Below are 15,742 nucleotides of genomic sequence, written 5' to 3' on the forward strand. Positions count from 1 at the left end.
CTTCACAAGTATAGTAATACAAACGTGTGTGTAAAGGTTTATGTGCTATGTGCTCGGCAAATGAAAGATTGATGGTAGAAGCAAGAGAAAATGTGTACATACAGAGATCTAGACACCCAAATTGATTATTTAAAATATATATTAACTCCAACCCCTCCCCCTCCTCCCTACCTGTCTCAGGTGATGCGCTGATGCCCATCACACCCCACTCTGTGATGCTGTCAGGTAAGATGGAGTCTACAGTCACAGACGATAACCTGTTGATCAGATTCATTTTGGCAATTAATCACTTGTAAGGAGGTCAAAGGTCAGAGCCACAGCTCCGTTACAAGATGTCACGAATAATCCTGTATAGGAAGAATGTTCTGTGCTGTTTAATCCATAAGTGGTTGGCAAGTAAAATAATTAAGAGCTAAGATAAAATCCTAAACTTTCTTTTTGTTTTTGTTCATCAAAGTATACTACCAGTCAAACACCTGATTGAATGTACTATGTATTTCATCATCTTAAAGCCATTTTGATCTAAAGGCTTATGCTTAAATGGTAGTTTTCTTAGACAAATATAAATCATAAAGTTATTAAAGTAAAACTAATAGTGAAGTTGATGCCTGTGTATGAATTTCTTTCCAAAGCCTTTTGCCTTTCCATCAAGGCAAAGGACGGCTACTTTAAAGAATCTAAAATATAAGATAGTTTTGATTTGTTTAAAACTTTTTGGTCACTGCATGATTCCATTTCTGTTATTTCAGTTTTGATGTCTTCATTATTATTCTAATATATGAAAAATAGCAAAAATACAGACAAATATGGTGTGTCCAAACCAAGGTTATTATTGTTGAAATAATGAAAACTTGGTGTGAAAAAACATTTTTGTTTACTGAAATAAAAATAAAAATGAGGCTTTACAAAAAACGATAACTAACTGAAACTGTATTGTGTGTTTAAAAAACTAAAATAAACTATAATTATACAGAAAATGTCTTTGTCAATTTATTTCATACATAAGCCTAGTATTTAGAATTTTTGAATCTCACCCCTGATAAATACCTTATATTACAAAAAAGACTAAAACTGAACACTGAAACTAATAAAAACTAAACTAAAACTAAGCATTTTCAAAAAATAAAAACTAAACTAAACTAGCAATCTTTTTCTCTCTTTAAAAACGAATTAAAACTAAACTGAAATTGAAAATAAAAAGTCAAAACGAAATAAAAATAGAAGCTAATGAAAAATGTAAAACTATAATAACCTTTGTCCAAATTTGTAGTGTATATTCCAAAGTTTCAGCAGGCAACTTGTAAAATATTAGCTTTAAGGTAAACAATGACAGCAGCTTGGGTGTTGGGGGTGGCCTGCTGTCACTGCACAATCCAAACAGTGAGATAACATTACAGTAATCAGTGCTGTTTTTGTTGAATTTGGGGAAACAGAGTGAGCATTGTTGATTCTTACCTGTTTACACAGCCGTTATCATTGGGCCAATACACTATGATGCAACCCAGGGAATTCACAGTGCTTCATGTTTTTTTCCCCAGCAAGGAGATAGGGGACAGGACTTTGGATCATCCCCAATCTGTTTATCACGCGCAATACCTCAGACACCACTGATTGGATTTTGACAAAACTGATGAATGTGTGTCAATGCACTTTTCTGGCATTTTCACAATGACACTAAATGGCCTAAGGATGGCACTACATCATTTGACCATGGAGAAACAATGTTTGTTTAATTGTCTGTGTGTCACCCACACTACAGACATCTGCTGATTGGATTTTGTTGAAATTTAGGGTAATGATGCCTATAATTGCTCGATTCCAGCATTTCCAAAATAACAGGTAACAGATTTTCTACTTATTGCCTACAACTACAACTCTGCGTTACTGTGTACTTGTTACTGTACTGATGAATCATGGCCATTGCAAACAGTCGCTCAGCAAGGGCCTCAAACAAACCCAATCACACAGTTCCACACTATGCTGTTTTCTGATGGATGAAAACCTGCTGTTTTTTCTCATTGACACCCATGTATGTTTGAAATTAAACAATGTTTTTTTTTTTTATTTCAGCGCCAATGGGCCATGAAACTCTCAATTCAAATAAGAAAAGGAAAAACAACAAAATTACGACTTTAAATTAACGACTTTCCATAACTGCAGCAATAACAACATGTACTTACGGTACTAGAGCTCAAACATTTAATGAATAGATAACTTAGTAGATTTTAGAGCAGATTTTAGCAAGACAGTCTACCTATTCTACGTAGCCTAACCTGCCCTGTTACCTCTTGTCTTTTTCACTGGGCTTCAGTCTAATGTTACTTAGCCAGAAAAGCTGTAGTTCTTTGGCTCTGCTCATTGGTATGCATAATTAATACTCCAATCTACCACTCACCCGTCTGTGCTGTCGGCTGTGCTGGGCAGGCTCACATCCCTCCACAGCCAAGACTCATAGAACTTGGAGCGCAGATACACCTGAGTCTCATCCAGGTACTCCCCCTCTTCCTCCTCCTCCTCCTCTTCATCCACCTCTTCTTCTTTCTCCATGTTTACCTTCGCATATTGAATTGTCCTTTCACGTGCAGGCGGTCCAGGTAATCCAGGTAGAGGTCGCGATGCTGTGTGAACGGATTCATGAGATTCACTTGGCGAATGCATATGTATTTGTACTTGTATTTGTATACTTTATTATCCCCCGTGGGGAAATTTGTCCTCTGCATTTGACCCATCCTATACACACACTAGGAGAAGAGGGCAACCGCAGAACAGAACCCGGGGACCAACTCCAGCCTGTGCCTTGGTCAGGGGCACTGAGAGGAGTATTAACCCTAACATACATGTCTTTGAGGTGTGTGGCTGCCTATCGCATGTCCCGCATTGTCCCGTTGCACTGAAAATTAAGTATTTTTCTTTAATAAACTTATTTCACTGTAGGACGTGTTGATAGGTCTGCATGTGCCACAAAGATAAATTTAATGTGCTTGGAATGTGATTCAGATTTTTTTTTTATGGTCCATAACTTTCCCAGGATAAAGTAGAAAAATAGGTTCTAAGGTAACTTAATAGACACAATGATATTTGCACAGACTGAGTCCTCTATATTTGAGAAACATTAAATGATGAGCTTCTGCTTATCTGCCTGGATATAAGGTATATAACATTTTGGAAATTAACTCTTCATTTATTTACCGGAGAAGTACACGCGTCTCTCAAAAAACCTGTAGTGGTGGCGGTGGGGAAAAGTGGGCATGGGTGCGGCGGAGGTGGTGGGGGGAGGCGGGGTGGTGGTGGTCAGCGGCGGCAGGGTGGTGGGGCGCCTGGTGTCGAGCTCCTGGTCCCGGTAGTGGGCGCAGCAGTAGCGGAAAGCCTGGATGCACTCCCAGCCCTCGGTGATGTAGAGGGAGCGTCGGGTGCAGGAGTACGGCATGGGGATCTCCCTCAGGCCGTCCTTACAGCACCGACGCTGCAGCTTCTCCTTGTAGTGACTCTCTGAGAGATGGGGGGTGGGGGGTGGGGGAGAGACAAGGTAGGAAGGAGTACTCATATTACAGAACCTTATGTTATGTGTTATGTCACAGATCTCTTTGTGCACGGTTAAGGTCGGGTGCATTACCACTAGCCATTGAAACAGGGAGGTTTAGTAATACTATACTATGGCACTATGGCACTGAGAATTGTGTTGTATATAATTTATCTAAAAAGCAAAGAGCCTTATGTGCCCAGCTGAGATCTGGTATTTTACCACTTACGGTTGAAACTGGACGGTATGCCAGTCTGGAAGAAGGAAAGCGGATTTGTTCAATGTGCTGTTTGACTGATATAGACAATGAGTTTCACTTTGTTTTCTATTGCCCTTTTTACTGGGAACTGTGCAATACTTTGTTCAGTACGATAAAAACAGATATTGATTTTGTAAATATGGATGATGCACAAAGATTGAGTTGGCTGTTCGCTTATGAAGCATTTAGATTAGATAGTTACCTGGAGAAAGCCTGGGAGATGAAAAAAAAAAGCTCTTTATCAAGATAAACTGTGAGTTTGTAGCAGTTCTTTTCAGTGTATTTTTCATTTGAAACCTATCATTTCAAATATGATATTTGAAAGAATATAGTAGTAGTTTATAATGTGGTAATTTATTTATTTTTGCTCTTATAGATATCACTGGAAGATGTATGTTTTGTAAAATGGTGGTGTCCTGTAATCCCATGTGCGATGGGCCAGATATTTGGCATGATCCTAATATACTGGGGATTAGTTGTACCTGTTTATCTCTTGTATTACCTTTTATTCCTATTTTTTATATAAAAAAGAAAATTCGGCACACACTTTTATATAAAGTTTGATCTGTTTTTAATTGTATCTCTGTTTGTGTGTTTTTAGTTGTACCTGTCTACCTCATATATTACCTTTTGCGCCTATTTTCTTTTATTGCTGCCTTTGGGTTTTATTGTATGTAAAGCACTTTGTAAACATTGTTTGTAGAAACGTGCAATACAAATAAAGGTATTATTATTAACTAACTAACTAATACTCCTGAAGATGAAAGGCTATGAATGTCTACTTTGTGATTTTGGAGAAAGTGAGAATGAGATTCATTTTATGTTCTATTGCCCGGCTGTTGATCGAATAAATGTGTTGAAATGAAATGAAAATGACTTGTGTCTTTATGATTTTCTTTTGGCTAGATGATTATGAAAAACTTGAGCTATGTTTTAGAAAAGGACAGCTTCCATATAGCTCACTTCATTTGTAAAGCATGGGGAAAAAGGCCGGATATTCTGTTTGTGTGATATCTGAGTTTGCTGAATCTTTTCTTTCTTTTTTAACATGTTGTACACCCATGTAGCTACTTGGTAGTGTCATGTAAGTCCATGTGGTATTGGGCACCTTGTGTGTATGAGACAAACTAATCAATCAATCAATCAATCAATCAATGAACATAGAAAGATGGGTGGATGATGGAGGGAGGAAGAGAGTTTTGGTGAGATGACGGATGTGTGGAGAAAAGGATGACAAAATAAGCATTAAAATTTTAAAGAATCAGAAATATAAGATTTGTTTAACACTTTTTTGGTCACTGCATGATTCCATTTGTGTTATTTCATAGTTTTGATGTCTTTACTAAAATTCAAAAATATGGAAAAATAGCAACAATAAAGATAAATGCGTGTGCCCAAACTTTTGATTGGTAGAGTATTTAAAAACTCATTTTTCATGCCAATAGCATGACATTTCTCCTTTTTACACACATTTTAATGTAAGACTGTAGAATATTTATGTAAAATAGTGACTTTTTGCATTTGCTAAAAGCCTCAGCTTCCCAACAAATTGTTGGTTGTGGTGGTAGTCACAGGAATAAAAATGAGGGGCGGTGTAATAACCGTTATTGTTTTTTACTGCGATATATAGTAATACCGGTTATCAGCAACCCTCAGCAATGAGCGGACACTCACCCAGCTGGGATCGACGCTGTAACTGCTCAGCAGAGCGCCTCCTTCTGGCACTGCCTGGACACTGCAGAGCTGAGGAGAGGAGAGGAGAGGAGAGGAGAGGAGAAAAACATCTGTAACCATGATGAACAATCGGTGATCCACTGTTTCCTTATCTGAAATCTTATCATGCATGATTATTCAAAAGACTAGGGTTAGACCAATATATTGTTGTGGTGTTACATTAAGTCGATATTGACTTTTCATTAGATCAGATATTGGGAAATCAGTGGCATCCATATTCAGTGTGATGGATATAATGGATATGATGCAGTTTGTTTGATTGAATATTTATTATATAATAGATCAATATTACACTGGCTGTGTATGGGAAGCAATTAAAGGATAACACTGGTGTTTTTTAATGCATTTCTTTCTGTCAACAAATCCTATGAAAATAACAAAATCAACAATGCGTTTGCTCTACTCCCCTCACAATCTATCTTATCTTATCTAAACTAAAGACATAGTTTCTGTTTTAAAAATCGCTAACTGTTATTTGTTAGTTGTTAGTTATTAACAAATCAAATTCAAATGGGAACAAATTCTTCATTACGCTGGGGACTATTTTTGGTGCTATGGAACTACTTTCCTGAGAAGGAAAACGTGTTTACGGTCAGCTTATTAAGTTGTTTGAGGAAAAAGTCGACTGGCCCGGTGCATCGTGATGATGAAATATGTTGCCCAGAGCAACGGCATGGCTCTTTGACGTGTTTTTAATTGTTTTTTTTAATACATGGTTCTATGGCTGCTGGGACATGGCTACATTGAACATCGGCTACATGGACGAGATTTGTTGGCAAAATAAAATCATGGCTGATGACATATCATTTTCATAGGATCTGTTGACCATAAGAAATGCATTAAAAAACACCAGTGTTATTCTTTAACCTGAACTGATTCATTCTGATGCCACCTTCTATAAAGTACAGCAAGTGGTGACATCACTTGGCACCGAAGATCAGCCAATAGCATTGGCAATTGATGGCAATTTCAGTAGCGTGCTTTTTACCCTTAAATGTCAGGCTTTACACGGATTTGGGTTTACTGTTAAGTTACTCTATAAATACCCAATGCAAATATTAAATGCACAACAGCGTGACAGTGTCAGACACAAACTGAAATCAGACACTTAAGCATTGCTTCACTTTCAGCAAATACACCAGCACAAACATGGCCTTCAGCTGCTAGCATGGGAGGAGGGACTCTCACAGAGCAGAGATGATCTTTGATGATCTGCTGCCACATTTTGGCTCCACCCCCAAGAAGGAATTGTTTGGAAGAACCAAGTTTTGATCTCAACATGTACACTATTGTGACAAAAAGTAACATTTCAATCCAGCACAGACCTGTTATACTCTGTAGTTGCCTGAACCTATGACCTGAAGGGAGCAGCTGTCACTCCCTGCTGTCAGTACCTTGTCTGGTTTGAGTCTTGACCCCAGAGTTGGAGACGAAGAGCAGTCCTGCGCCTGTGAACACCCTCATGCTGTCTCGCCCCCCCCCTCGGGTGCAGCCGATGTCTCCCTTCTCCACCACGTCCCAGATCTGAGCAAAAAGTCCAGTTGAGGTCAAAGGTCAGTTGTAGAGGTTTGTATTATTCTGCATTAGTTTTGGTTTAACTACAAATTAGTAGACTAACAATAGTTATTTGTTTTTATTTGGTTGGGTGACTTGCAAAAAAAAGTACTCCATTATACCTAAAGAGAGGATTACTATTATACTATCTTTTCTGCGTCATATGTCACTTTTTCTTATCAGTACCTTTGTACCTCAAATATGGCATAAATAATCTAAAAGTAATCTGATTGTATTATTAAATTTGCATAATCCCTTGGATTATGTTACTGATTACAGTTTTGATGAGGTAACTAGTAAACTTTTAAGGGTTAGGGTTAAAGTGGCATAGTGTCTACTGTATAGACATACACAAGCACACAAAAATGCACTCCCACACACACTCACCTTGCTCTGTGTGAGTCTCTGCTTGCTAAGCAGATACACAGCGTTGTCCACAGCCACCAGGTTGACCTTTGCCCCCGGGTCACCTCTGACCCTGAAACTGATGGGCTTTCCAGGCCTGTAGTCTCGATGCCTGCCGTCCGCCGGACCGACAGTCAGCTAGAGAGGCAGAGGGAGGAAAGTAATTAATAAAAATTTATTGAAACAATGATAAAACACAAGAATGAAGTTATAAAACGCACGTGCAGGTGAGATTAGAAAAAAAATTCCCCTGCTGAGCTGTGGACTCACCCCTCCTAGACAGGAATCTGCCACATCCACCCAGATGGAGTCGGCCACCACCTCCTCCCGCCTTGCCCAGGGAACGGTGTAGAACGCCACGAAACGGAACGACGGCATCATCTCTGTGGTAACCGTCAACCCAACGCTGGTGATCGACTGACCGGTCACATCCAGTCGCTTAGCAACAATGATTTTGCCTTTGTTGAGCACCTGAGAAAGTTGATGTTTGGGGAAGAAGTCAAGAAGAATATATCATGCCTGAATTTTCACATTTTGATATTTACAGTTTGGATTCAAGCAAACAAGCAGTCATGGTGTGACATTTGGTAGTGGTAAAAGTAGAGATTTTAGGACCACATGATGGACATCTTTTGTTGCAGTGTGGTGTGCTGGTCTCACCAGGTAGGTGAGGTCTGTGATGAATTTTCTGTGGGTCTCGTCTGCAGCGTTGATGGTCAGCTTCAGGGCCAGTGTGTCTCCTACAGACACCATGTTTGTCCCTGTGGAGATGTACAGGTAGTTTGGATGTCGTGCGTTGTGGGGGCTGTAGGGATACACAGTGGCCTGGTGTTTGGCCTGCTGCTCTGGCTTCAGGTCCGCCTGTGTGGTCTCAGCCTAGGACACAATAGAAAAAAGACTTGTGATAAATTCATATTGATAATCCCAAAGAGGGGTATCCTGCTGTCCAGCATCCACACAGGGAACAATCATGAAAACATCAAAAACATGAAGGCAACAGCACAAAAACATGGCATGCAAGACAAAAAGAAATTCTTAAAAAAGGGCAATAAGTAAAATTTTTACTGCCCCAGCACAAAATGACCATAATATGGGGGATAATATGTGGGGGGATGATCAATACCAATCACTGATTATGAGTTTAAATTGCTGGCTTTCAAAAACTCAAAAATGTATTTGAGTTCTGAGATTCATTTCAGAATTCTGAGAATAAAGTCAGAATTCTGAGTTCTTATTTTAATCTCAGAATTCTGAAGGTAAAGTCTCAGAACACAAATACATTTTTCATGTGGCCCGAATTCTCTTCTGTAGTTTTAGAACAAAAACTTCACAACCACTGGAATTTAATGGATACAGCAAAGAAAAATAGAATATGTATAAAGCAATTGATGGTTGAAAGATACTCAACTGACAATTTACATGCTAGAATATAGGCTACTAAGTAGAAATGTATGGAAGAAGTATCAACCGAGTACAGATTTTGCACAGTGCCACAGCATATTCACAGCAATGATGTACAGTAGTTCCTGAATATGGGAAAAGGATTGACTATGAAGATTCACCATTTAGCTGTGAAAGTTCATCGTTCATAATAATTCATCATAGAACTTTTACCTATTTTCATTAATTTCATACTGCTCAATAAAGACCAGACATGATTTGTAGAAAATGGGTTTCTCAAGTGCTGTAAACTGTGCCAAAGTTTGATAGCTCCCAGATCTAGAGGAGTGAAATGTCTCATTCCTGATGGAACTGAATTTGATTTGATGAGAGAATAATAGGTACAAGCGTATTGTACAGCTTTCTCTGGCTTCTTCCAGTTTTGACTGCATGTATTGCCAAAGATGCACGGTGAGCAGCAGGTGGGAAACGTTCTGTGTAACTGAATGATAGAAGCAAGCAGCATGCCTGTAGTTGTACTAACAGAGATGGTTTGTGTGCGCAGATCCTTGGGCATGTTGACGGTGACTCTGGTGGAGCCGGAGGCAACGCTCAGGGGCGTATCCAGCAGATTCAGCTTGACCACGACGTTACGGGCTGGGGAACCATCATGGTGGCTCACCTGGACCTGGAGAGGTTTGGGACAACTTCTCTTAATCACATACATTTTGGTCTTTAGCTGACACTCATGTCCAGAGCAACTGACAATGAGTGAGCAAATGAAGGGTCAATGCAACACATGTGTTTGGACACAAGCCTCTGGCCTTTCATTTACGGGACTGCAAAATGAACCAGTGAATATGTCCAGTTTTATGGTTATATTAAACAGATTGCAAAAATAGACCCTGTTCCTTACTGTGAAGTCAAAGGGCAGGCCTGGCTTGAAGGACTTTGGCATGTCTCTGAAGGATAGGATGTAGGGAGACTCCACAATCTTAATGCCAGTCTTCTCTGCTTCAACCAGGTCACTGCCTACACAGGAGAAAAGAGAAGAAAGCATTTACACAGGATATGATGTTAATATCCCTTGTGCCCTCATAAGGTCAGTTCTGTTCACTATCTATATAAACAACATTGTCCCATATGTTACGGCAGCGTATTGATGTCACAGTGAAAAAAAAAAATCGTCTCAGTATCTCGTTATAACAATTTTTTTCAAGATCTTTTTCTTATTATAACAATATATTTTCATGTTATAATGACATCTTCTCTCTTCTTTGTTATTACGACATACCAACATACAATGGCATACCAACATATCTCGTTATAACGAGAGACTTTTCTTGTTTTAATGAGATACCAAGAAACTTTCAAATGTTGAGAAAAATGATGAGAATGAGAAAATGTTCTATAGCCTAAGGAGAAAACAGCCTATGGACATCGGAGAAATTGAGAATGGCTCGTTTATACGATTTAATCAAGTTGACTCAGACTCATGGAATGAGACAACTCAGCAACAACAATCAGACTCCCTCAACTCATCCTGACTCAGACACAATCAAGTTGATATCTCGTTATAAGAAAAATTGATATTTTGTTGTAACGAGAAAAGTTTCTTGTTATAACGAGATATGTTGGTATGTCATTATAATGAGAAACGCTTCTCATTATAATGAGATAACTTAGAATATTGTAATAATGAGAAAAGATGTCATTAGAACCTCAAAATATCTTGTTATAAGGAGAATAAGATCTCGTAACAAGAAAAGAAAGAAGAAAAGAAAATTTTAATGTATATCTTTATGCTGATGACACTATTCTTTATTGCTTTACTGAGTCTATACAGTTAGCTGTTGAAAATGTGCAACTCTCCTTGCACTTTTTAAGACTAAATACATGCTATTCTCAAGAGCTGAGGAAACTGACTAGTAATTTCCATATCTGCTCTTTAACAGGTGCTCTAATAGAAAGATTCCCATATTGGGCATATGGATTGATGATAAATTTACTTCAATTACTTCAAAAAATTCACATTGATAATCTGGTAAAAAGCTGTGGATGAAGCTCAGCTTTCTGTATAGAAATAAGACCTGTTTTTCTGTGTTCTGTAGAAAGAATGTAATTGAAACCATTTTGTTCTACAGTATTCTGGGTTACAGTGTAATTTATAGCAAGCATCTGCTACCACCTATAAACCATTAGATGATGTACCATTCTGACTTAGATTTATTTCTGGTGATAACTATGAAACCCACAATGGTATCTTTTATTAAAAAGTTTGCCACCTCTCTGTGAGGCAAGATCAACACTGGTAATTTTTGGCTGGACCGCAACAGCAGGGCCAGCCCTACAAACGCGAATGTCTGTCACTCACTGACTGACTGACTGAGTGATCAAGTTACATGACGACGATACGTCATCGGGTGTCCGGCAAACAGCGTTTTCGGCACCGATGGGTACTAGAGCGCCTGGCGCTTGGATCGGGAGGCTCGATGCGGGCCGTGGGCGCGGTGGAGACGACAGCGGCGGAGAGAGGAGACGGGACGCGCTGGAACGGAGATCAGTATGGATGTATGGACTATTATTCTGTATTAGCAGTCTACAGCGGAGTTAGTTACACCATTGGTCAGCCGTGGCACGCAGCACATCCATACACGGTCCAGCCATATACTAGGTTTTGACCTAGTCTTGTTCCTCTACAGAGCCCTTCTTAACAAATTACCATGTTATATCACAACACTGTTGGACTGGAATGTTGGAGCTTATCAAACCAGACCTCAGGACTGGCTTGTTAATTCTGACATTTAGGTTTTTGTGCCCCTCATTCTCGGAATGAATTGCAAAGCATTTTACAGATTGATGTATTGTTATCACTGGGGCATTTCAAGAATCTAATTGTAAATCTAAAAAAATTTGAATGTAGATGTTTTTACCAATAATTTGACTTCATTTGTATTTATTTATTGTCGCAATTTTTCTTTGAATTTTGTGTTCAATCTGTTGTTACTTCGGCACCATGGCAAGAGTCTTTCTCCCAATGTGTCCACGAGGATTAAATAAAGGTTTGAATGAATATATGAATATATGAATACATGAATGAATGAATTAATGTTTTGGTGTGAATCTCTGGAAAAAATCTAGGCCACTAGCCTCATTTTCCCCTGCACATCAATGTTTCTGATGCTTTGTGTTTGTCCATGGGGCTAAAGGGCACACATCTGACTACATACTACATTTCAACCTGGATGACACCACCCATCTGGCAAGTATATTATTTACCCAGGTCTGATTACAACATTTTGAAGTGTTTGGTGGTGATAAGCTGTGGTGCAAGGAATGAAGATAAGTGGGCTTGTGTGACCAGAAGGTATAATCTAGGTTGACTGCTAGATTAAACTGAGCACCAAATGATAACAAGTTTAAGTGTTGTGTTTTACCAAGTTAGCAGAAAATTGACTGTAATGTAAATATATTATTTGACTAAGGACAGTTTTTGCTGAGGATGCATGCTCTTTTTCCACACCACTCTGCTTCACATTCATACAGTTGCCCTCACTCACACATTAGCTGCATATTACAACCGCAGTCTTCTGCTGTTGGTCACAGAGCAGCTTTATTATTTAGAAAATTAGCACAGGCTAAATGCAAGTAGGGGCCACCCTAGTGGTTGATTTTAGTATGTTATTTTGGGAATATTATACTGTATACTGTAGTGGTACTGGGGCCAGGAGTGTCAGGATGGAGTGCCAGGTGTGCCAACCACACAAACAAATGAAATCTGAGTTTTCTTTATATCTAATAAATGATTATTTTGTTCGTAAGGAAAAATGCTTCTTTAGTGGTCTAGATAACAAATGGCTCTTCCTTGTAAAACTCACAACAAACAAAACAAACAAATGTCTGGTGACAACCACATAACAACAAAATACGCAAACAAGTGAGTCACTTAGGCAAGTGTTGCAGTAATCCACACATACAGTGTGGGCCAGTGTTAGCAGCTTGTCCCCTCCAACCCAGAAGCTACCAGGGTGACTGCTCTGCAACACAAGTCCCCTGGAATTAGGAAATTGGGTGTTTAATGGAGACAACCCAAACTACCAGCTAACTGGTTGTGTGGACAACCTGTAGAGCCTTCATATAGCTCTAGCTTCAGTTACAAACCAACATCTCATTTAACATCTAACTCTGTACTGCTAAAGATAGGCCTAGGTGTTTTAGTTTTACAAATATTTTGCAGAGGCAGAGCTGTTCTGTTGGTAGAAATAATCTCATTGAGTTGAGTTACACCTTAATGGGCGGAGCCAAAGAACCACAGTTCTTCTGGTTGAGTAACATTACACTGAGACCCAGTGAAAAAGGGTAAGAGACAAGAATTTTAATATTATTAAGTTATTTAGCTACTTAGCTTAGCTTAAACTAGCCATACTAGCCTAGCTGAGCTATTTAACTAGCCTGCAGGCCGTGTTCTAAAAGTTTCCCGTCCACACTGATATGCACAAAAGATAATAAAACAATCAAATCGACCCATGACCTTTATGCCGTTACCATCATGGTTACCGCTGTTTACGGAAGTGTTGTCATGGCAGAGCCTTAAGCGGCAAAAAAAATGTCCAAATCACGACAAAACACGGACAAAAGCAAGCCAGACTTCTTTGTCTGGACAGACGACGAAGTTGAGTTGCTTTTGAAAGTAACGAATGACAACAAGACCGGCGAAGCCACAGAGAATATAGACTGGGAGTCTTTTGGGAGCATGACTACCGCCTGAGATCACATGACAATCCCACTTCAGCGTTTAGGAAAAGCTCAGTTTTTCGGTGTTTTCAAATGTATCCACTTTGGAGAGCGTTTTCAGAAAGCTCCGTTATCGGTGGTCGAAAACACCGTCTCAGTGTGGATGGAAGGCCAAAACGGAGAAATAAAGAGTTTCCAAATTTACCTGGCTTAGTGTGGACAAGACATAACTTGCACTCTGAAAAACTGTGCTTCTTTGGCTCCGCCCACTGAAGTTTAATTTAATCAGTGAGACCAGTATCTCCAGAGCTGCTCTTCCTCTGAGTTGTGTTTTCATAACTAAAACTCCAACCAAAGACTAACCTGATCATGGCTTTTGGTTGTGTGCACACACTGCTGTGCTCCTGTGCATTACTACAGTACATGCAGGCCTACAGTAAGTGCTTACCTGACTTGGTGAGGACAGAGGCCTTGACATACACAGAGCTTCCCACCACAGATCTGATGTCGGGGTAAGCAGTCCTGAGCTCCTCCATGCTCAGTCTGACGACTCCTCCATCCAACTGCAGGACACCAACAGGTGGAATGGCAGTCAGTACAGTGCAAAACAGAATTTGAATGGATAGAACGGTCCCTCCCATTCAAATCAACGCTCCTGGATGGTTGGAGCAGCAGCTATTTTTATGTGTACTGTTCCATTATATAAAACCTCCTTCGTACCGTTCGCCTAGCTTCCATATAAGCAGACTTACAGAAAGTTCGCAACGAGGACCAAGCAGTTTCCGTTGCTTTGCTCCCAGCAGGAGGCTACTGTTGGCTATACTGTTGGTAAGTTGTCACATTTTATTCATTTAATGTTAGTCTTGTAACATTACAAAGCTAACTCACTCATGCTGTGTGGCAGCCGGTGTGATGCACTTAACAGCCTTAAAGGCCACCATAGAAACTAACCATACACGCCATTTTTTGGTGTACTAAAACACTATAGCAAACAGTGGCAAGGCCGTTCTATCCATTCATGTTCTGTGGTGAAAAATTTCATTACAGACATTTATGTCCATGCCAATGGCCAAAAATACAGTTCAATTATACTCTATGTAAACTTCAGCTGTCTGAAGCAAATGTTTACAAATTGAATGGCAGATGTCCAATTGATTGCTGCCTGTTCCTGAAACTTCCCTGTAAGTTCCACCTGAGAGAGCATTTCAGAAAAACAAATTGTATGTATTTATAAGCTAAGTAACATTCAATCTAGAATTTATTTCACAAAAAATCCTACACCTCTGAATTTGCCTACACCCATTTCCATACCCACGAAGCGTCCTAAATTTCTCCATGGTAGCATTGTAAAGCAGCAGAGGCGTTGTCAGTGGACACTCACTGTAACCAGTCATAAGTTGAACATTTTCTGTCCTAAATATCTAGTTTGCTGGTAAATCAGTGAGAGTAGCTGGTGAATTTTGGGATTTAGCATTAACTTACATCAGACACCTGCTTCACAGTTGGTAACCTCCTCATCTCTTTGTTCGTCTGCACCCCAAACACCACATAGGCCTTCCCCTGGACTGGCTCCCCATACAGGTACCTGAAACACACATTGGTACAACAGTTAGTCAACATTAAATGGGGTTTTATTGGCTCTAGTTGTCTATATTTAAAAATCTCTGTCTGGCTAAATCCATATGTTTGCAAACATCCTTCTTATAACTTTGTGTGTGTGTGTGTGTGTGCGTGTGTGTGTGTGTGTGTTAGACCAACCTGGCTGAGATCTCTACCTCCAGTTCAGTGTCGTCCAGCTTGAAGAAGGACTTCCTGGGTGTCAAAGTAACATTGAAGGCAGGGAGCACTGAAACACAACACGCCATATAAATATACAGTATTATACAGTTACAGAGCATGTGAATAGCTTCAATCCAAAATGAGATATACAGTTGGAAAAATGTAATGCCTAGTCTGACAAAATGATTGTTGCAATGAAAGCCAAACTCAATGTTGAATGTTACTAACATGATTAGGTACCGTGGGCACTTTACACAAAGACACACTAAAACTTGACCTACCATATTTCTTCACCTCAAACTGGGAGCTGAAAGTGTTCTGCTGCCAGTGGTCAAACTTGGCAATCACCGTCCATGTTCCTTCACTGCCAGAGACAG

The 15,742-nt window shown here is 39.6% G+C and overlaps 1 protein-coding gene across 1 annotated transcript in view; it reads right to left on the minus strand.

The window, feature by feature from the left end:
• Window positions 1–15,742, minus strand: part of LOC139651113 (complement C3-like) — a 37,049-nt gene that overhangs the window by 15,658 nt on the left and 5,649 nt on the right. Inside the window, 14 exon segments of the mRNA XM_071527958.1 lie at window positions 172–257; window positions 2,396–2,618; window positions 3,190–3,489; window positions 5,454–5,522; window positions 6,908–7,037; window positions 7,455–7,610; window positions 7,743–7,943; window positions 8,133–8,348; window positions 9,397–9,540; window positions 9,769–9,884; window positions 14,035–14,149; window positions 15,069–15,171; window positions 15,345–15,432; window positions 15,647–15,729. Of these exon segments, the coding sequence (XP_071384059.1) occupies window positions 172–257; window positions 2,396–2,618; window positions 3,190–3,489; window positions 5,454–5,522; window positions 6,908–7,037; window positions 7,455–7,610; window positions 7,743–7,943; window positions 8,133–8,348; window positions 9,397–9,540; window positions 9,769–9,884; window positions 14,035–14,149; window positions 15,069–15,171; window positions 15,345–15,432; window positions 15,647–15,729 (2,030 nt within the window).

This window comes from Centroberyx affinis, unplaced genomic scaffold (assembly GCF_046629955.1).
Source record: "Centroberyx affinis isolate AG114_WGS23_722 - 3 ecotype Tasmania unplaced genomic scaffold, CSIRO-AGI_Caff_v1 ptg001596l_1, whole genome shotgun sequence".
In the NCBI taxonomy this organism is placed as follows: Eukaryota; Metazoa; Chordata; class Actinopteri; order Beryciformes; family Berycidae; genus Centroberyx; species Centroberyx affinis.